Source organism: Chiloscyllium punctatum, chromosome 19 (assembly GCF_047496795.1).
Source record: "Chiloscyllium punctatum isolate Juve2018m chromosome 19, sChiPun1.3, whole genome shotgun sequence".
Classification (NCBI taxonomy): Eukaryota; Metazoa; Chordata; class Chondrichthyes; order Orectolobiformes; family Hemiscylliidae; genus Chiloscyllium; species Chiloscyllium punctatum.
This window is the reverse complement of record NC_092757.1, coordinates 70,938,222-70,961,340: the sequence shown is the minus strand read 5'-3', so window position 1 is coordinate 70,961,340 and position 23,119 is coordinate 70,938,222. Positions and strand designations below refer to the sequence as shown.

General features: G+C 39.1%; 1 protein-coding gene across 1 annotated transcript; it reads left to right on the top strand.

Annotated features, from left to right (window-relative positions):
• The first annotated feature begins 297 nt into the window (after nt 1-297).
• On the top strand, nt 298-22,315 carry LOC140491462 (protein PIMREG-like). The gene is made up of 4 exons (XM_072589643.1): nt 298-638; nt 5,010-5,302; nt 8,833-8,928; nt 19,748-22,315. The coding sequence occupies exons 1-4, from the start codon at nt 381-383 to the stop codon at nt 19,929-19,931; spliced, it is 831 nt and encodes a 276-aa protein (XP_072445744.1). The 5' UTR covers nt 298-380; the 3' UTR covers nt 19,932-22,315.
• The last annotated feature ends 804 nt before the right edge of the window (nt 22,316-23,119 follow it).

Here is a 23,119-nt window from a genome sequence, read left to right as displayed (position 1 = left end):
GTACCAATGCTTTTCTTAAATTAGGAACTGTGGCAGTAGCCCATTTCTCATGGTATCGGCAGAGGGCGCTGAGATGTCAAGAATGAAAGGGTGATTTCCATCAGCTCCAGGAGAGAAATGCACGTACTGCTTGTTACTTGTTCAGAGGCTTGACTGTTGAGAGACAAAGGCTTGGGAACAGTGGCCGGAGCCCGAGCAGCCCCGCCCAGCGACGCAACCGGCAGCCAATCAGCGCTGGGCTCACCACGTCTGTTTGTCACTCTCACCAATCAGATCGCGGGAATTCCACTCCGCTACAAAGTTGCGCCAAATTCAAAAACAAGAAAGGGACACGCAGAGAGAGAGAGAGAAGTCGCTCGCTTCCAGTCTTGGAGATCACAATGACAACCTGGAGAAAACAGCACCAGATCCTGCAGGAAGAAGGCGATAGCCCGCCAGTCGATCTGTTCAGGGAGATGTCCTCGTCCAGCTCCCTCAACACTATCCGCATGTCCTTGAGGAAGAGGCTGCCGTTGGGACAAATGGACTTTAACATCGACCACACCCCGAGCTGGGAGAGTCTAGAGCTCAGCAAGAAACCTAACGCTTTACAAAGTATAGGTCGGACTGCGAGGAACACATGGGGCAACGTCTCTCAGGTAACTTGTCTTTACTTACACTTGACACCGCGGAGAGTAGCGACGGCGTTATTCCATTGAAAATAGCAAGGTTTTCGAAAACTGACATTTCTTAAGAAAAATGTGGACTTCAATTTTTTTTTAGTAGAAGAGTGTGGAAGTTGTTTGGAAACCATTGTTATTGCGGTACGGTTATTCAGGTGGCAAACAATTCCGAGATAAGGTATGTGTGCCTGACCGTGGTAGACTGTAGTATAACTGTACGGTAAATGTGCACGATTGGTTCAACTGGAATGAGCTGATGTGGCAATTGGCTGCATTCCTTACATTGCAGATAGTGTTGATTCTGCTCCCTTCACCGTAATGTCCTGATCAATATTTCTTTCCAAACCAACATCGCTTAAATAAATGGTGTTTTTTTTTACTTTATTGCGGAATCCCTGTAATCCTGGGATCATCCAGAACTCTCTAGGCCCATGTCTTAACTTAGATCAAGTCCTCTTGTTGACCTACACTGATTCCCAGTTAAGCAACTGCTGGGTTTAAAGTTCTCATCCTAGTTTTGTTTTCAAATCCCTTCATGGTCTAGTTTCCCCTTACTGCTCTAATCTCCTCAGCCCCACAAGCCTCTAAGATATCTGTAATGTGCTAATTCTGGCATCTTGACTGTCCACTGTTGGTGGCCGTGCCTGAACTTTTTCTGCCTTTCTACACCTTTTTTTATCCAAATATCTTAAAACCTACATCTTTGATATTTTTTCGATTTTCTTTAATATGTAGATCAGTGTCAGCTTTAGGAACTTGCTGTTTGCAAACTGCTTCCTTGATTTCCTACAGCTCAAAATCATACTTCACTGCTTCTGAGGTGCTTTCAGACTTGCTGAGATTGTAGAAATTGTTATGAAACGGAGTTATTTATTACTTCTCAGGAACTGAAAATGAGCTTGTGATGCCTCCATGAACTCAAGCCACTTTAGGTGTGATGAGAGTGGCTGTATAATGGGTTCTCTTATAGTCATTAGGGTAGCTGTAGTTTGTGAGCAAGCATGTGACTTTAAGTTGACATGATACAAGGATCATGGGACAGAGTTCCCACAAGGTAAGGAAACCTTAAATCTGAAAAAGGATGAATCTTCTGACAGGTTTAGCAACAAAAATATCAGTAGATATTTTGTGCTCACTAGTACAGAATGAAGTAAAAGGGAATCACCATGAAATATATTGTTCCAAGCATGGAAGAGCAAGTTCAGAAAGTGCCAGAACTTTGAAGTGAGATAATGTACAGTGGGGACACTTTATTACTCAGATTTCTGCCCAGCCAGATTGTGATGAATTGAGGGGTGGAGATCACATGAATCTCTGGAGGATAATACTGGGGGAACAGATTGCAAGATTAGGCTGTTTCTGGAGGAGAATCTGCAGAGAAGGCTCTGACTGTTTCAAATATTCTGTTGAGAGAGGCTGAGTGTAAGCAATAAGACTGAAGGTTAGTATCTGCTGAAGCCAACGTACTTGAGAAGCAAAGCATGATCCTGATGTTAGGAAATGGAAGCCAATACTACTGGTTGGCCACTAGTTTGTCATTTCCACTTTGGTTTGAATTTGCCTGAATATGCAAATAATGATCTCTTAACAACCCAACTTCTTTCATTTATATATAAACAAACCATGGAAGAAAATGCTGAATGTACAACTATGGTTGTCATGGTGGTATTTCTGGACTGCTGGGATAAGATTTTGCTAGCAGGCCAGTCAGTTTAGCTTCAGTACTAGGAAAATGTTGAGGTGATAATCTGGAATAACATTTAACTGTCTTTTGGACAAATGTGGATTCATGCAGGTTTTTTTTGAAAAACATCAGTTTTTGATTTATTCCATTTTGTTTTGGTAAGAAATGAAAGAATTTCAAAGTCTTTAATTTTGTTTGGAGATTGTTTCTCGCTGAAATAGAAAGTCCAAAACAATATTTCTGGGAGGACTTTCATTCTTAGATTTCTTGCTGTAACAACTAGGTTATTTGGGAAAGGGAAACTAGTTGGAAGATCAGATTTTGTTGTGCAATGTCAAAACAGATGGGGGTTTTGTTGAAGCTGTGTGAGAGAGGCAACTGAAAGCCACAAAACTTAAGTAAAACCATATACGCTATCCAAGCATACTGAAGAACTGGCTGTTTTTCATCAGGACTGACCACATATTGTTCATAAGCTGTTAGATGAAGGTGTTGTGGACTAGTCTAAACCACCTCAAAATATATTAAGGAGATAGCCTAGACCCTAAATTTTTATTATTTTAAAGGCAAGTGCCATGTGTTATGTTCCAGAATGCAATTCACCTGGTCAACCTACCAGTCTTGTAGCAAGTCACACTTTATTTATACACTATAATTAAAATACATCAAAAGAAGAAGAAATTGGAATGTCTTAACTCTATTGGAAAACTTAGAATAATAGAATATTTTACTACTCGATAATAACTGTTCCAATACAGTAAAATCCCATAAACACACCCTCGGCAGAGGCAAAGTCAATAAGGTAGATTGTCTCATGTGCAATTCTAGCAGCCTATGAGGAAAAACAGGCAGAGAGGGAGAGAGGTACTGCAGCTTTCACATACAGCATCAGGACCCCCAGCAACAACAGCTACTGAAAGCGAAAGCCATAAATCCCTGGTTGTGTGGGAGCTTGACCTCACCCATTCAGGCTGCTTCTATTGTTCCAATATTTTTAAAAAGCCCAAGGCCTCCTAAGCTATTTATTTTATTGGATCCAACAGACAGCTTGTCACAACCTCTCTTCAAAGATTGAGGACAAAATATACCTCTTAAAGCCATAGTATCATCACAAATGGGATTCTGGAGAGCTACATCATCAAGGTTATGATGAGTTAAGTGAAAGAGGCTCCACAGAAGTGTCTTGTTGGTGATAATCACATCTGTGGATCTTGGATGGAGATATCAGAGGCCATTTGAGAATTAAATACTGCATGACAACTAGTGCCTGATGTGGATAGTGCTGTGAGAGATATAAAGACTGCATGTGATGCCATATAAATGATTGCTACCTGAGAGCTCCTAAGGATTATCTTGGTTGTATCAATTATTTAAAGTATTCATAGTTTCTATCGAATTCAGATTGCTTGTAACTTCACGTTTTGGTTTGATTTGTAGCAGAAACCTAAGTTTTCAAAAGTGAAATAGTTTCTTCTGTTGCGATTATGTGGAAAGTTTTGATGCTTTCATGTTATGATCCTCGTGAAGACCAATAGCATGAATCAAGGACTGATGAGGGTAATGGAGTTGATTGTTGTGTACGTGCACTTCTGAAAGGCATTTAATAAAGTTCCACAAAACCAGTTTCCTAGCAACATTGAAGCCTGTGGAATAAAAGGGGCAGTGGGAGTGCAGATATGTAACTAGCTAAATGACAGAAATCAATCTAAGCATGTATGGTTGTGCTTTGGATAGCAGAAAGATATATAGTGATGTTCAAAGTCACAAATAGGGTTGTTAATTTTCTAGATCTGTATTTCTGGCCTAGACTTGGGGACACAACTCACAATTTTATATCCGCTGATGTCAGTAACTTGGAAGTCTTGTGAACCTAAGCTCAGTAACAATAGACTTTAAGGGGCTTTCAACTGCTGGAATGGGTGAATGTTAATGCTAAAGAGTGCCAGGTGACAAATTTTAATAAGATCCCAATAAAGAACAGGAATATAAAATAAAAGACACATTTTTGTGCAGGAACAGAGAGACCCAAGGACATATGCACATAGATCATTGAGGGGAGCAGAGCAGATTGAGGAACTGATTGAAAAGCATACCTGATTCTGGATATTTGAAGTATAGGCATTGACTGCAAAAGCAAGGAACCTGCGCAAAGCTTTTATGAAACTGCAGTTTAGCCTTGGCTGAAACACTCTCCAATTATGGCACCACCCTTCCTTCCAGAGGAACGTAAAGGCTTAAGTGATTACAAGAATGTTTTCAAGGGTGACTGATTTAGCTTTTTCTTTTGGAAATTTTGGAGAGAATGGGTGTTCCTCCTTTGAGAAGAGAAAATTTGAAAGGAGATTTGATGCCTTCAAATATGAGGAATCTAGACGGAGAGAAATTGTTCCTGTTGGCAGAAGGCACAAGAACCAGATGATTCACAGTGATTTGAGCAAAGCAGCCAAGGCAACATTAATTCACGTTAAGTGATCTCAAACTGGAATGAGTGTAAGAGAGGGAGATTCAATCTTGGGTTTCACAAAGAAAGGCTTTCGTGAGAAGAATTCCACTGCTGTTGAAGAAATGTATTGGCCTCCTACACTAATGATTTTGTTTCTTCTCTTTCACCCACCCACCACTTCCGTTCCCCCCCCCCCACCCCCGACCCCCCCACCCAGTAGAAACTCCAGAAAAGACGGCAAAGTCGCAGTGAGTGCCTGGTCATCACTCCTTCAAAGTCTCAAACACCTCAGAGATGCAGCAGGGTATCGGCATCAAAGAAAGGCACTCCTTCAAAGTCCCATTCGAGCAGGAAGGGAAGAACCAGCGCCACACCATCCAGTGTGAATCACACTCCCAAGTGGAGGGAAGTTGCTCGGTTGCTCGACCAGGACGGGTTGCCTCTAAGGAGATCAGTCAGGTCTGCTGCATTGAAGAGCCCTTATGCCTCACCCACTGGAATTAGTAGGAGGAGGTACAGAAACTGAGCAAAAATCTTCATCATATTTTTCCCAGGGCCAATTGTGTAGATGAACTAACAACAGGGGGAGATGTGTTGAAGTGGCTTTTCAATGCCAGTTTGCTTATATCGATTTGCTTACACAGTCAGAGATATACAGCATGGAAACAGACCCTTCCGACCAACTCGTTCATGCTGAGCAGATATCCTAAATTAACCTAGTCCCATTTGTCAGCCTTTGGTCCATAGCCTTCTAACCACTTTTTATTTAAAGATTTGATTCCCTACAGTGTGGAACCAGGCCCTTCGGCCCAACCAGTCCACACCAACCCTCCGAAGAGTAACCCATCCAGACCCATTTCCCTAATGCTATGGACAATTTAGCATGGCCAATTCACCTGACCTGCACATATTTGGACTGTGGGAGGAAACCCACGCAGACGCAGGGAGAATGTGCAAATTCCACATAGACAGTTGCCTGAGGCTGGAATCGAACAGGGACCCTGGTGCTGTGAGGCAGCAGTGCTAACCACTGAGCCACCAAGCACTTCTCATGCATATACCCATCCATATGCCTTTTTAAATGTTGTAATTGTATCAGCCTCCACCATTTCCTCTGGCAGCTCATTCCATATATGCACCATCTACGTGAAATATTATAATAACCACAATGTTGCAAAGTTAAAAATCACACAACAGGTTATAGTCCAACAGGTTTATTTGGAAGGACTAGCTTTCGGAGCGGCGCTCTGAAAGCCATTGTTTCCAAATAATCCTGTTGGACTATAACCTGTTGTGTGATTTTTAACTTTCTCCACCCCAGTTCAACACTAGCACCTCTGGGTCATTGCAAAGTTAAACATTGCAAAAGCTTTGACATCAAAACCGTAAGGACAAAAGCTAATATTTCTACCAGTACCAGGGCCCCCCTTTTTAAAACAAAAATCAAAGCATTTAATGCTCTTTAAGTCATCTGCCAAGATATCGAGATTTTAAGTTTGGATGTTGCTTTTAACTTCACAGTCACATGACAATTATTCGATTCAGCCCCGCAGACTCTTTCATGGGATAAAGGACCATAATAAGTAAAGCTCAAAAATAATTTATAGAAATTTTAAAATTCTCTCAACAGGATCTTACAAGGATTATTTAGTTATAGCAAATGGAAGTTTATTTTTCTTCCTAATCCCTGTTTGGCTTGTACTGTTCGTGTCTATAGTCTGAAACAGTTTTCTCATTAGATAGTTTATCATGAGTTATTCACAGACCAAGCCCAAGTGATTCTCACGATCTGCAAATGTCACGGGATGTATATTATGTAATCCGCAAACAAAACCATTCTCTTTACATTCAATAGCAATTTGTTAGGTAAGGTGGAGCTGGCATTTGTTGTACAATCCATTCAAAGTCATTGGTTGGTACAGATGATGTATGGATCCTGTTGAGAGAATTTAAATTTGTATGTGCGTTTTACTTATTATGGTTAACTGGAGGAAGTATTCAATTAGTTTTAAAGTTCACATTTCAAAATTCTTAGATGAAGTGAGTTTGATAGATCTGAGGGAATTGTTTTTTTTTAAAACACATGAAACCCAAATCCAGTTTGGTCAAAGGATAAATTTATTAAGTGTTTGTCATGCAGGAGGCTAAATCAGTTGAAAGTGGGACTGCTTTATAATGAATCTTGTGGTAATGGTGGTGTCAGTTAAACTGGAATTAAGCTCACTTCATGCAGTTTAGAGGAATAGACGGTCTATATTAAGAGGAGGAGTCAATTTTATTTGCAGATAGACAAGATTAAATTGTGCACTTATTGGATAAGGGTAGGATTATCTTTCTTCTATTTGAGTGACAAAAGAGCAGTTTATTGTTAATTTAGTGTTCTTGAAAATTTGGGTGAGTTGCCATGCAAGTTGGGCCACTAGTATTTATTTCCTAACAACCTGCCTGGAGCTTAACAGCCACACAATGCTTCCATGTTGTGAAGACTTGCACTCACTGAAGAAAATTACATCTATTTGACTCCATTCTGGCCCCAATCCTGACACAACCAACTGCAGAGATAAGCATGGAATATGGTTCAGCAATCTCCTCTGTGGCTGTGCTGTGATCTGTGTTTAAATACCTGGAGTTACCTATGTGGTCTTAGTACTCAACCCTGGAACTAATGAGCTGTGATTGGGAGAGCCTTTGGCTGACAGTCTTGTAGCTGCTCAGTGTTTTGAGTTTGCACTGATAAACCGAGGGGCTGCAACCAGATTGACAAAAATTCTCCACTTATCATTCCTCATGAAGATTGGGATGAGTGCATACATTGAGATTAGCATTTCAAAACCGCTGGAATTCAGGAATTCTTGCTTATCTGTTAGTGAATGTTTTAAAAAAAAAACACCAACCCTGTCATTGTTGATAATTTCCCAATCATATGTCCATCAGAAATGCCAGTTGAAGTGCTGATTACTAACTTCTAGGGTGGGGAGGGAAATACTTTGGATCATGAAAGCCACTCTTATCTTCTAATTAAAACCAAAAGAACTGTTGATGCTGGAAATTGGGAACAAAAACTGGAATTGCTGGAAAAACTCTGCTGGTCTGGCAGCATCTGTGGAGAAAAATCAGAGTTAACGTTTCAGGTCAGGTGACCCTTCCTCAGCATTCAACTTCTGATCATCCTCTGAGTATCTGATTTAAGGCAACATTGGAATGTCCCAGTGCCAGCCAGCAAAATAAAATTAATTTAACAGAAATATCTGTTATATATTTTTGAAGAAAGCACACCACCTATAAACACCTCAGTTCTGGATAAAACCAAGGAAGCTCAATACCATAAATGAGAATATTTTCTACGTTTAGAACATCCTTTTATCTCCAGAAGGAAAGGGCAGGTGGCATCCAGTGATTAAAGCAAATTACCATGTCTCATTAGGAACTGTGGGTGGCCACTTTGGCCTGGCTGAGGAGCAGTCCCATCTGCAGATCACCTGACTTAGCCTTCTACTTTGGCGTCACCAAAGATCAGGTGACAAGGGCTCCAGTACATTTGGGAATTGAGGCGCAATCCCTTCCAAGGGATTTAAATATTGGCTAAAGCACCAGTAAAACTAGTGAGAAGAAAGTTGTGTCTGTGCAGTTCTGGTGGTTATTATAAAAGACTAATTTATTTGTTGGTTTAACCAGAATAGTCCCATTGCAGCCCTTTTCCTTGTAAAATGACTTTGTAAATCTATAATCACAAAAGATGGGAATCTCCTAGAGCGTGCTTTTATTTTCTGATGACCAGGGACTTTACAAAATATCCAGGAAAAATACAATGTTGCTCCAAATTATTTCAGATTAACAAGAAGAAAGTCACCCCCTTGACGGGATTTCTTCCTTATTTAGGGGGTAAGGATTGTCTGTAGGTAGGATTTTGCAAATCCAATTAACTTGTACTAGAATCAAAGCCTATCTGATGTTGAAGGTTGAGAGTCCTGATTGTAATGGGTCCATGTCAGGAACTATAATTGTATAAAGTACTCCAAGTACTCATTTGTGTTTGTTAACAGGCAGTTCAATTGTGATCTGGAATCAGTGTCTTTTGGAATTAGAAGACTAAAGCGCTTGTCCCAGGTATTTGACGAAGCCATCACCAAGGAGGAAAGGTATTGTATAGTTAACATCAATCTTTGTTTCAGTCCCCAGTGCGAGTCCAGAGACCCAGGTAATGTTCTGGTTTCCTGGGTTTAAATTTGGGTTATTAGGTACAGTAGGCGTGTGTCTACATTATACATTTAGAAATTGACTTCTTCTGTACGAGTGGGCTGATGCATTTACTGAAGTACAATATCTCCGATTCAGTAGCTGTGTTGAGTCTACAGCAGGGTGACTGAGAACGTGAGGTGGGAGTGAACAGGCAGATGTCTGCCTTTTTTTTTGTTTCCTCTGCAGGTCAGATATAAACTGCTAACAAAGTGGGACAAATCCTGCATTTGCTTTCCTTTGTTACTACTGATCCTAGGTGAGAGTCTGTAGTTCATATTCTGGAGAGGGCACCCGTACCTGCAACATGGTTAGCATTACGCATGGGATTTCCTCCTTTGTGGAAACCTTTCCTAGTTCTAATGCGTTCATGTTGTCAAAAGAGCCAATTTAACCAGACTGCCTTGGGTTGAGAGAAGTGAATAGTTACTAAAATGCAAGGAAAAATACTAAGTGTGTGTGTGTGCGCGCGCGTGTGTGTGCGTGCGCATTGGAATTGAGAAGTAAGGGAAACACACAACAATTTGTAAGAAGATATACAGAGGAACCTCAATTATCCGAAGGACACGAGCAGGTAGTATTTTGTTAGGTTAATTGAATGCCGGATAACATAGTTAGCCAAGCGTTGAGACCTTGCAATCTAGATCCAATAATCTGAAATTCAATTAATCAAATGCTGGATAATCGAGCTTCCTCTGTATACGAGTCAGTCATTGGTTTGTCTATGAGGATGGTAAAAGGATGCAGCAGTTCGATTAGTTGGTTGCAGTGGCATAAACCCCGGTGTTGAGCAGTTTCTCTGAATACTCTTGTTTCTGCACATTAGCCAAAGGGAGTTGCCTTGTTTCCCTTTTGAATGGTGGCTTTGCTGACTCTAGACTTGCTTCCAGCAATCAGTGAGAGGGAAAGAGTTTTTCTTTTACCCTGCAATTGCTGGGGTGTCCAGTGGATGTTCTTCAGCTAAACCTTCACAGCTTGTGGCAGCCAGTGGAACTAGAAGACCAGAGCATCATGCTGAAACCTGTGGTTGTAATTGGGTTTCTATTTAAACTCCTTGTTTTGGGTATTCCTGAAAGAGGAAAGCATAAACATTTCTTTCACCCAGAATTGCTTGCCTTTTCGGCAGTGTTTGTTCACACTGGCAACTGCGAGCAACTATGTAAGTTCGTTCATTTGGGAATGGATTGAAACGCTATATGTTATCATCACAGACTTAAATTGGGATGTCATACACCAAATGCAGTAGTTTCCAGGAAGGGTAAGTGATTTTGAGCTGGGCTTCAGTTGGATGGAGAGGGGTTGCTGCACAGTGTGGCAGGGTGGGTAAGTGGAAGAAGGAGAGGAATCGCTGGTATGAGAAGGAGAGGCCACAAAAGCTGCAGAATGGACGATCAACAGGCAGGGCCCAGAATCCATGGAGAAGGGGAGGTAAGGATTGGCCAAGGAGTGTCCTCTTCCCCCTCAGTGTCTTTCTCCTTCTGCATTCCACCTGCCCCACTGATCGTGAACTCCCTCATCCTGCCACAGTATCCATGCACAAAAGTGCACATAGTGCACATGCACTGGGCACTGGTGTCCGTGAACACACCCCTCTTTTACCACACACCATGTGTGATAGATAACTGGAGGATCACTCAGTGCAGGATGTTTCTGATGAGATGGTAATAAGCCTCTGTTATCTCTGTGACCCTGGGTTTTGCATTCTATCTCTTCTTTTGAAGAGCCTCTGCCTGAAGTTCCTCCTGGTGCAATATTCCCTACTGTCTCTAGGGATTGAGTATAAGCCACACAGGAAATTTCCAGACAGACACTAATTTAAAGGATCAGAATTTACACACTCTTTGACTCGAATGTACTTTTTAAAAAAAAATTAACAAAAACAAAATTTCTTACTTGATTTTAATATATTTGTAAGTAATCTGGCATAATGATTCATTGACAAGACCCCTTTCTCCAATACTTGTAAGTGAAGTTGGGCATGGAGATTACCCATAAACAACATCTCCAACATCCTTCACTTTCATGTGTTTTGAAACATGGCAGCTGAAGAGAGCTAGGTGGCATTCCATAATAGCCGTCAGCAATGACTTTTCTTTAATCTCAAAGTTACAAGTCAATTGTACCATTAATCAAATTATTCCAGGCTAGGCTAAAGTTCAGTGTCACGTTGAAACATTGAAAAGCTGGAATAGTATTTACACTGTATCTTATTCTATAGTTTATCCTTTGGTTAAAAACTGTCTTGGACATGATATACAAATCCAATCGCACTCCATTCAAAAGCTTCATTCAGCAGTTGGTCTTTGATAAAATATTATATTTTGAACAGAAGTTTTGTATAACTCTATCGGGAGTATTTAATCATTTAGCATTGACCTTGGAATCAAGGAACCTTCTGTCTCCGTCATCCTTGCATTGGCTTATTGAAAGAACAGTTTTTAAAAGAGAGGAATACTTAGCTTAATGCAGCTTTATTCATGACCACTGAGTGTCTCAAAGTGCTTTGCAACCATTTCAACAGTTTTTTTTAAATTATAAAATCATGAGGGGCTTGGATAGGATACATAGAAAAAGTTTTTTTTTCTGAAATGGAAGAGTCCAGAACTAGATTGGGTTGCGATTTCTGGTTGGCATGGACGAGTTGGACCAAAGGATCTGTTTCTGTGCTCTATGGCTCTATGAAGTGAATCTCCCTTCTGATTCTTTGTCAATTACCACATCTTCTTTGAACATGTCTTTGATATACATATCCTGTGGCTATATATAGAAGGGAACAGGGCAAACTCTGGTTCAAACACTCTTCAGCTCTTTTATTGGTCAACTTTGTCAGGGATTATTTTCAAAATTCCCCTCTGGTGATGTTAGTGACTGTCTGGTTGCCTGTTCCTGATGGTCATCAGTAATTTCTGGCTTGAAAGGTAGTCAAACAATGAGATTCCAAAATTTGAGCATAAAAATAGCTTGAGACTTAAATACTTGAATAAGCAATCTATTCTAACTGAATATTTTTGACATGCAAATTTTCTCTCTGCGTATACCTAGCCCCTACAACCTCCCCCTCCTCTCTTTCTGCTGCTGCACCTTGTCAGTTGATCTTCCATTTGCTTGAATGAAGAATATTTGTTTGTGAGAGGTTCTGGAGGGAGCAAGGATTACCTTTTGACCTGTAATTCCTCACTCATTCTAGTGGAAGGAAGAGGGTAATGCTGAATGTAATGAATGCATCATCTTCACCTGCCTTCAAATAGTGAAAATAATCTATGATGTTGGTACTTTTGCCCAACTACAGTAGCATAAGATTCTCGATGCCTCTTTATTGCATGCAAGGCTTGGTACAATTGGGGTCAGTCCTGCCTCTGGTTCGGTTTGAGGTTTCAAGTGCCAGTGATTGAGAAGGTTCTTCGCACGGGGTTGTAAGTTTTAAAAATTGGGTGGCACGGTGGCACAGTGGTTAGCACTGCTGCCTCACAGCGCCAGAGACCCGGGTTCAATTCCCGCCTCAGGCGACTGACTGTGTGGAGTTTGCACGTTCTCCCCGTGTCTGCATGGGTTTCCTCCGGGTGCTCCGTTTCCTCCCACAGTCCAAAGATGTGCAGGTTAGGTGAATTGGCCATGCTAAATTGCCCGTAGTGTTAGGTAAGGGGTAAATGTAGGGGTATGGGTGGGTTGCACTTCGGCGGGGCGGTGTGGACTTGTTGGGCCGAAGGGCCTGTTTCCACACTGTAATGTAATCTAATGAAATCCAAGTCCCTGGATTAGTAGGCGTTTACAATGCTGCATGAGTACTGCAATTATGGACAATGCTACTGTTGAGATGAGGCATTAAACTGGGGCTCAGTCTGCTCGCATGGTTGGATATAAAAGATCCCATGGTGCTCTTTCAAAGACAGGTGGGGGAAGATGCTACCACCTGTATTAGTATTAACTAATATTTTTGCTTCAGCAAGACAGTATAATCTGAGTATTGCCTTCCTGTTTGTGGGAGCTCACCACGTGTTCAGCCACATTTGCTACATGACAACAGAAGCTACATTTCCAGATGTCATTCATTGGCTGAAAAGTTTTGGAGGTTGTGAAAGGTGACATATAAATGCAAATCGTCTTTACATTCAACCCAGTACACCAGTTCCTTTTGACTTGATAGTAACTATTTCTAAGTGGATGAGTCAGCCTTGAAAGCCCCTATAGGGGCCTTGTAAAATGTTTTTGCGTAAAACGGAAGTTGCATTTCCTGTCTCTTGACTGCAGTGATTTAATAGAATGAGAATTCTCTCATGGGGTTTCTGTTCTGCTTGCAAAATCAGGTTGCATTAGATTTGAAAAGAAAAATTGATTTGAAAGAATTGGATTTATTTTTGTTTGTTTACAGTCCTGCATGTATCGGAAAATCTAATGAATGCAGGGAGCGAGGGAAAAGAAATATGACTTTCACCAGCCTCCGTTTTCAGATTCGTGTTCGTTTAACAAGAACTGGGAGAAGACCGTTATCTGATGTCCATCAGACTTCTTTTCCAGTGAAAGGATTGCCCCATTCTAATAGAGGCATTGAATAAAGATATTTTGCCTTTCCACAACAAAGTGAGGTAGAGGCAAGTAACAAGCATATCAGAGCAGAATTCTGTGGAAACAGCGTAGAAAGACAGCAGTGAGATAACAGGAAACAAACTGTCTGAGAATGTGGCTGTTTTAATAAAAGTACACAATTCTTTGGTTTTTTTTTAAGGGAAAGGCACAATTGCTTGTTCATTCAAAGTTGTCAATTCTATACTGCCAGAATTTTCCTCCATTTGTCTTCCTCTTATCTTGCCTCTGAATAATCAGTGAAGTTGTTCATAGAATGAACAATTGTAAATGCAGGCTGGGAGATTGTCTCCTGACTTATCAAGTTTGTTCAGATACCATCTTGTACTCGATTGGTCCAATATAATTTGTCACTTTGGCTGAAATTTCATATTTATAAATCCAATGCAATTATGTGAACTTTCTCTGCAGGGGGTCCCTGTATTCCAAGATCTGCAACAATTCAAGAAAGCAGCTCGGCATATTGAAGTATTTAATTTCTAATGATTGGTAAAATACATTTTAATTGCGTTTCAGTAAAACAGATTTGAACTCAATGATTTTTAATAATGTATTGCAATGTAATAAAGCATGAGGCTTTCTGAAGAGTTACTGAGCGATGTATACAACACGACCAATATAATATTTAATTCAACAATTAATTTACTGAATTAAATGGAAAATAAATAATGGAAAATGCATTTGAAGTTTACTGCTGACTGGCAATGTAATCTGTTGTAACCCATATGGAAATTAGGCTGTTAGCATTATCAACACAGGACCTCACTGTGAGCAGTAACAAAAGTAGCCTATTTGACAAATGGAAGTGAGTATCTCTTAGTCATAGAGATGTACAGCATGGAAACAGACCCTTCGGTCCAACCCATCCGTGCTGACCAAAAATCATAACTTAATCTAGTTTCATTTGCCAGCACTTGGCCCATATCCCTCTAAGCCCTTTGGTTTCATGTAACCCTTCCAACTACCTTTTAAATGCTGCAATTGTACCAGCCGCCTCCACTTCCTCTGGCAGCTTATTCCATATACGCACTACCGTCTGTGTGAAAAGGTTGCCCTTGGGTTCCTTTTATATCTTTCCACCCTCATCCTAAACCATGCCCTCCAGTTCTGGACTCCGCTACCCAAGAGAAAAAACCTTGTCTGGTTAGAAGTTTGCTCACGGAGCTGGAAGGTTTGTTTTCAGATGTTTCGTCACCATACTAGGTAACATCATCAGTGAGCCTCTGGTGAAGCATTGGTTTATGTCTCACTTTCTATTTACATGTCCAATAAAGGACATCATATCAAACACCTTCTTCACTATCCTAGCTACCTGTGACTCTACTTTCAAGGAACTATGAACCAGCACTCCAATGTCTCTTTGTTCAGCAACACTCCCCAGGACCTTACCATTAAGTGTATAAGTCCTGCCGAGTTGCCTTTCCAAAATGCAGCACCTCGCATTTATCTAAATTAAACTCCATCTGCCATTCCTCAGTCAATTGACCCATCTGATCAAGATCCCATTGTACTCTGAGATAACCTTCTTCACGGTCCAATTTTAGTGTCATCTGCAAACATACTAATTGTATCTCCTACATTCACATCCAAATCATTTACATTAATGATGAAAAGCGGGAGAGCCAGCACCGATCCCTGTGGCACACCATTGGTCACCTTTTGAGTCAATTTGTGATGAGCAAAGGAAAAAAGAACCAGTGAAGCACTTAACTGAAAAGATTCTGATCATTGGTTTTAAGGTTGTGCTACAGGAGGAGGCTCCCAATTCTAAAATTCCAGAAACAATGTTTGCAGACGTTTCAGAGTGAATTATTTTCAGTTTGCTTTCAGTCGTATATGAGTGGGATGGGTATTCAACATGGTAGCTCAAATTGGGAGTCTTCTTTGTTTTAATCATTCATGTGATGGAGGCATCACTGGTTAGACCAGTATTTATTGTTGAGAGTGGGGTCTGGAAAAGCAGAGCAGGTCAGGCAGCATCCAAGCAGCAGGAGAATCGACGTTTCAGGCATAAGCCCTGTTGAAGGGCGTATGTCCAAAATTTTGATTCTCCTCCTCAGATGCTGCCTAACCAGCTGTGCTTTTCCAGCACCCCACTCTCGACTCTGATCTCCAGCATCTACAGTCCTCACTTTCTCTAGACCAGTATTTATTACCAATCCCTAATCATCTTGATGAAACTGGTGAGTTATCTTTCTAAACCATCTGGAATTCTTGGGTGTAAGAACGTACACACAGTGCTGTTATGAAGGGAGTTCAAGGATTTTGACCCAGTGAAGGAGAAGGTACAGTGACAGTATAGCCATTCTTTCACTGTTGCTCGGTCAATATTACTGGAAATCCCTCTTGCCAACCCTCTGGATGTACCTTCACACCAAAGACTGCAGTGGTTCAAGACGGTTGCTCATCATCATCGTCTCCACAGCAATTAGGGATGTGTAATCAATGCTGCTTTAGCCTGTGGCACTTACACCTCACAAGTGAATTTAAAAAAACTATTTTTCCAAGTCAGGATTGTGTGTGGCTTGGAGGGGGACTTGAAATTGATTGTGGTGTTCCCATGGCAATGGCTGCCTTTGTCTTGAGTCAAGGTGGTGGATCTGAAAGTTATTGTTGGAGATGACTTGCTGAGTTACTGCAGTACATCTTGTATATGTTGCACGCTATTGTCATTGTGCAGGGATGATGAAGGGAGTTAATGTTGAAAGGTGGTAGATGTGGTGCCAATCAAGCTGGTTGTTTTGCCCCGTAAGCTGACCAGCTTCTTCTGTTATTGGAGCAGCACTCCACCTTCATTACTCCTGACATGTGCCTTCAAGATGGTGAACAAACTTTGGGGAGACAGGAAGTGAGTTATTGTTTGGTTTGTTCTGATACTTTTGTTGGCAGAATGTCCTCCCTTCAAGGTACTGCTTCAATATATGTTTTATCACTGGTTGAGATCCTTCTGACTGTATTTTCCTCATTTGAATTAAATATTGATTTATCACTGCTCGGTTTGAATTTCATGAATCCTGAATTGTGCTGATACACGTGTAATGGGCAGCATTTTGTCAAAATTGACCATTGAAATTAAATGAGAACAATTTATTTTGTTAAAAATGCAAAACTTGGAAAATTCAAAATCTACCAAATACATTTACACTGTTGTATTGTGATGGTGTGATTAACTTTAAAAGAGTCAAACTGCTGCTTTTCTTATCCAGAAATAAGCAATGGTTAGACACAAATCTCGAGCAGGCTCTCGTAGACCGCCTAGGGCTAAATGCAGACACAGAATGCATTATCTCAAAATTCTTGGAAGCTCATTCTTGGAATGCTTTGAGGCACTTCCTCTGGGATTGGGTTGAACCGTTATGAAATGTTCAACTGAACTCTGTTTGAAGGAGTAGTTGAGTTAACTAACAGTCAACATATTTCTGGTTGTGTTGTCTACTGCATTTAACTGTGGTAGTTTCAGCATTTTTGATTATGCAAAAAGGTTCTATACATCTTTATATCTTTCGCATATCAACTTTTAACCTTTGAAGTCATCATCAAATGATTATCATCAGAGTTCCTGTGTTTGCGCTATATTCATCATACATTTGCCAGAGGTCTTTGTTCCAGATTTGGTTTCCTCTATATTCTCAGTTTGACCTGTCTTTTCAGTACTTTATAATTTATAACAGGAAATGGATTACTAAACCCTCCCATTGAAACAATTCAATTATCTTTTACAAATGACTTTAAGTTCATGCTAGCCCTTAATCTTTTTTTTAAATTGTCATTTGAGTCCCTCCTACTATGGGTAAAATCCTGCCTGCATATGCCAGTAGAACATGTCATTTCTCCCTTAATTTCTTGTTCATCATTGACTGATCTTAATCCTTAAAACTCATGTGTGATTTACAGACAGTTCATACAGATACCTTTTGTATTATACTTCTATAGTAAGGAGTGACAATTAGGAAAGTTGCCATGCTGATATTGTATTCAGTAAATCCTAAATGTATTATGGTAAATTATCCCAATAAACATGTGACATATAGATTTATCTGGTGCTTTTCATGTTAAAACATTTCTGTGCTTCACTCAGTGACATGGTACAAAAATCAAAGTTGTATACTATATCTTAACATGTTTGTGTTGCTTTGAAATGATCAAAGGAGCGCTGTGAAGTTGGACCTGAGCAATGATTAATTGGAGTTGCCAGCGTTAGCAGGGAAAGACAACATTCAGGCTGTTTTCACAAGCAGATTCTTATCTTCCATGAGATAGAATCTTCATACAAACCTACAAATAAGAAGGATGGGTGGGCCATTCAAACTCTTGAGTCTGGTCCGTTCTTTGATTTGATTGTATCTTCAATCTAACTGTGGCCTCCACTTTCCTTTCTACCCTTAACTGTTCTACTTGCCATTTGAGAGTTTGAAGGCTGAGGTTCAACAATATACGTGACACACCAGCCTTATTCTGTTAGATTGACTAACCATGCCAACAGTCATCGAGTCCCAAAGAATACACAGCACAGAAAAAAGTCATTCTTTGCATCTGGTGCATGTAGGTGTTTATGCTGTGAATAGTCTCTTCCTAAATCTACTATAACTTCTGATACCTTTCTTTTTCCCTCTTTCTCACTCACACATATTTAACCAGCTCCCCCAAGTTCATTCATGCTATTAATCTCAGCTACCCCTAGTGGTAGCATGTTCTACCTTCTAATCAATCTAGATAAAGTAATTTCTCATGCAATCCCTACTGAATTTCTTGCTGACTATCTTCTGCTGAGAATATGGGCTCCTATTTTATGAAAATGATTGTAAATGGAAAAATCCCCTGATTTAACACTTGCTTAATCTTGCAAACCTTTATCTGTTCATTTCCTCAGCATTCTCTTTAAAGAAGTTTCCCAGAACAATATAATCTCGGCATTTTGAAATCAGAAAAGCATACTCGAGGGTCTAGTAATTGTTCTTCATTTATATTGCATGCTCCTTTCTCGAACCTAAATAAATCCATGAGCCTTTTGATTTGTGTTCAGTTCCATGTGTACTGCAGAGATGGAGAACTTCCATCAGCAAGAGTCCTGAAGTTTAAAAAAAAAATTCCTTTTTAAGTTAAGAACAGCCTTTGTCTGTTGAATACAATTGCAAATGCTTTGTGAAAGATACTGGAAGCTTGTTACATTCACTGTATCAGAAATAAATTTTGCATACAACTGCTATCTGGGGATTGATGAAGGGCCATGTTGTTTTGAGCTGAACATCCAAATCCTAATCTCTCTCTCTTTATTGAAAGCATCCTATTCAGTTTAAGGAAGTGAATTCTGTATGCATGCTGCTAACTCACTATCAATCTTTTATTCATTATCAGTGACATGACACTTTCTCTAATTGATGACTGAAGAAAATGCAAGTGAGGTAAAGTTTGCGTGTCACAAGCCAATGTGTATTATTTAAAAGGACATTGGTTGGGTGGTCCACAAGATGTCAGACATTTATGCAGTTGGGATATTGAATAGGGTGACCACAACAGTTGTCGTATGGAACATTTAAATATCAAAGCATCGTTGATTAAATATCTCACAGAAATTTACTCATTGGAATCTATTATTAGTCCTAAAAGCATATGACCCTTCCAAGTTGGAATTGCTGGATCACCAGTGATTCAGTATCCCACTTATAAAGTGATCCAGTTTCTGGTTAATATGTTTGATTTTTAATCATTTTTAATTATTGCAGTCTTCTTGGAATGTTCACTGTTCTAACCAGATGGCCTTTAATTAATGAAAGCATCATAGAAAGCTGTAATTTTGCTGAGCTAGTTCAATGCATCAGTCTTCATTTACAGCTGCCAATGTTTGCATGTTAGGTGCTTCTGCTCAGTCAGCTTCTTTTTAAAAAGCATATTTTTTTTGGCTTCAATACACCGTATCCTCTCAAACCTAGAATTAATACTTTATTCAAGTTTTTTAAAAATGACTTGTGCATGTTTGTCTTAAAATGCTTATACTAATATTTACCACCTTCATCGTGAGGCAGGCTGTTGATGACACATTGTACTGCGCTTCAACTTGATCACACCTTGTGTTGCATTGTTCAAAAGTGTTTAAATTCTACCGCCAACCCCAACCAAACTATTTCCCTTGTTCTTTTCCAGGAAACAGGCAATTGAAAATTATCATCACATCATGTCGGAAAACATGCGTCTGTCTAAGATTCAGGGTCAAAAAATGTTGGCGTCATCTTTTAGAAGAAAAGCAAAAAGACTTCGCTTCACCATAAGCAAGTGGGCAGATGAGGCTTTGTCAAGCATTGCAGAGCAGGGAAAGAGCTTGAACTGAACAAAAATTGCCAAGTAAAAGCTATAGAAGACAATCTTCCTGGAGAGTTTCCAACTACGTGCCGTTTCTGCCTCACTGTTTTTTTTTCTGCTTGAGTTTTCTTTCTTCTTCTTTTATTCTAAACATGAATATAATCTGTAGAATTGCATGGACAGCTCGAGTAACTTCATTATAATGACTGTCTCATAATGACACCTACTACTTTTGGTCTCATCTGCAAGTACTTTGAATTTTATTGCATTTATTCTCCAGTACTTGAGCAAAATTAGTTTGTGTTCTCCACTTATAGTCATTATGGGTGAAGTATTATTTGCCTCTGGTTTGGAATTCTGGCCAAAACTATTCACTCCATTCAGGATTAAAGGTTTTGAGAAAATGCTGCTGCTGCTGATGACTAGAGTTAGTTAGTGATTTATAAACAAGGAACTTCTATCCTAGCAGCAGTTAGTGTAAGAGGGATGGGACACGCCTTCTAGAGATCCCATTGTCCCTTTTTATTAATAGAATTTCTAAACAAAATATTGTGTAAATGTTGTTTCTCAGCTGCCTGAACTATTTTTTTAAAAAACATCAGGTCCAAGAAAGCTTTGTGTATGAAAATGATTGTAAATTTGCCTTGTAGCAGTATGAGGTTTTAAAAGATTACTTATGATCAATATGCTTTAGAAATTGATCACTGCATGAAGGGAACAATTTTGTTTTTGGCGATGACTCTGCAATTTTTAATATGAATTATGCAGCACAATTTAAAATCAGATTATTAGAATCATAGACTGGAAAATTTATTTTAGTGTGTTAATGAGTTATCAGGCTGCCATTTAAGTGTTATCAAAGCATGTTTAGAATTTCATTTTCTTTTTATGACAAGTCTTCCTTGATCAAGTATTATGCATCAAATTCCTTTAACCAAATATAAATGATTAACCACAAAACTCTCATTTGGAGAGGGAACTGGTGTTTAGACTAAACTATAGATTAACAACAAGACTCTCACTTTGAGAGGGAACTGGTGTATGGGCTAAACTATAGATTAACAATAAAACTCGCTTTGAGAGGGAACTGGTGTTTGGGCTAAACCAAATATAAATATACATATAAATTATATTTGTATTTTAGCATGTTGCTGAAATTGGCACAAATTATAGTTAAACCAATAAGATGCTACATGCAGTTTGCCAAGTGGTGAGGATAGGTACTTTGTTAAGAGTGAGTGTATATTTGTGTTGCTGAGCTTAAAGTCTGGAATTGGTTATGATTCTTACAATAGCCTTTTCCTAAATGTGACATTTCTCAGTTTAAACTTTACTTTTGTAGCTAATGTTCACTTTCAATTACTACTATACAAAGAAAATCACCACTGGTCCCTTCTTAAAGGACTGGATTTTATTTTATGAAAAGTTAATTTTTTTGAAAGACTTGGGTAGAGAACAAGATTTGTATGTGATTTGAATGTCCTGCCATGTGACTTATGTTGGACTGAAATATAGGAGTAATGTGATGGGAATGCAACAGATTCCAGAAGCTCATATCTTTGTTTTTTTTTACCTGTTTTATGTAAATTTTCATTTCTCACTCGCACTAGAAATTTTATTTTTGACGTAATTTGAAATTTGGTGCTGGGTGAGCCACTTACACTCAAAGACCTTGCATGACATTGGTTTTTGTATGTGTCAATTCATATGAAGGAATTTAATATGTATTCTTTAATTAACATAAGCTATTCAATGTTATGGTGAAGTTAATACAAGTTACCTTAAGCTGTCTGTTTTAAGGATTCTAAGCTTTGCTGTTGGCTAAGCTTTTTTACGTACAGCATTGTTGTGCCCTACAATAGTGTATCTGGTGTGAAATTTGAACTTTTTTTTATATTTGTAACCAAAACATTTTTACTGTTGTAGAATCTTCTGCTCACACAATACAGTGCAAGATTATCTAAATGTCTTTTAAATTTTGAAAAACTGAGTTTCATCAATATTAAAATAATTTCAAATATGTAATTGCCTATTCATGATTATCGTGGAATAGTAGGGGATTGGTTTTCAGCATATCAGAGATTTTGGGAATTACAAATGACTTTGACTACTGTATAAAGAACATGTTGTTCTCTACTGCCAAAATCAGTATTCCATCATAACTAATAGGGATTATTTTGCTATGCTCTGCTTCCAAAAGGAAATTCACAACCATGTAATGATCGGAAAGTACTTTATGAATCCAGAAATAGACTGATATGTAACAGTGAGTTTAATGGACTTAATTTCAAGGGGCTTTCCAGAAATTATCGATGTAAGTGTATTCACTTTGAAAGCAATGTTTATTTCAGAATGTCTTGTAACTTTTCAAAATATATAGTCATTTGATTAAATATTCACATCTGTAACAAAGCAACTTGTGTCCTATAGCTTTTTTTGGATAAAACACATTTGATCTTATGACTGATGTTTCTTTAATTGACTGGAATGTTAACAAAGCACCTAAGAAAGTGATTAAATGTTTGATGTCTGCACAAAGCTGTGTTCTTAATATTTTAATCAGCCACAAATTTTTACATGTTTAAAAGAACAGAATATTTAGCGTTTGGTTTGCAAGTAAAGGCTGAAGATAAAGATAGATTAGCTTTCATTTCTGACTTGAATCTTTCCCTGCTGATTACATCACCATGCAGTACAATGATTTAAGACATTGTGTAAATTACTAAGGGGTCTGATAAGAAGGCATTATAAAAACAAAGCACAATGTTCACTTTTCCTTTTCTGCCCTGGATGAAAAATTAATACATTTTCCACCAACGCCACACCACACTCCATCACTAGGAATATACTTGTGGATTAATTTCCTTCCTTTCACAAAGTCTTGGAGTCTAACTGTAGCTTGGGATTTTTAGTATTTGCCTTTGTTCGGCAAGTGGCAGATTACTGCACTGAAAATGTCTGTCTCTCACTTGTATTTGTCACTGGACAAGTCTTTAGCTCCATTTTAAATTGAATTTAGCCTTTGCATCCCTATTGAGATGGCAAATCTGAATAATAATTTAGCTATAATGTGTCACTGTCATATCTTGAATCACTTTGATTACACCCTGCCATGATGTATTAAAATGACAATGTCTATTAACACAAATATCTGGCATAAAGAACCAAAAACTTGAAGTTGTGGATTTGTAATTTAGAGCTATAGACAATATTAAA

Coding starts and splice junctions, on each gene's coding strand:
- LOC140491462 (XM_072589643.1), top strand. CDS start 381: ATGACAACCTGGAGAAAACAGCACCAGATCCTGCAGGAAGAAGGCGAT. Junction 639..5,009: donor CATGGGGCAACGTCTCTCAG/GTAACTTGTCTT, acceptor CCCACCCAGTAG/AAACTCCAGAAAAGACGGCA. Junction 8,929..19,747: donor GCCATCACCAAGGAGGAAAG/GTATTGTATAGT, acceptor GTTCTTTTCCAG/GAAACAGGCAATTGAAAATT.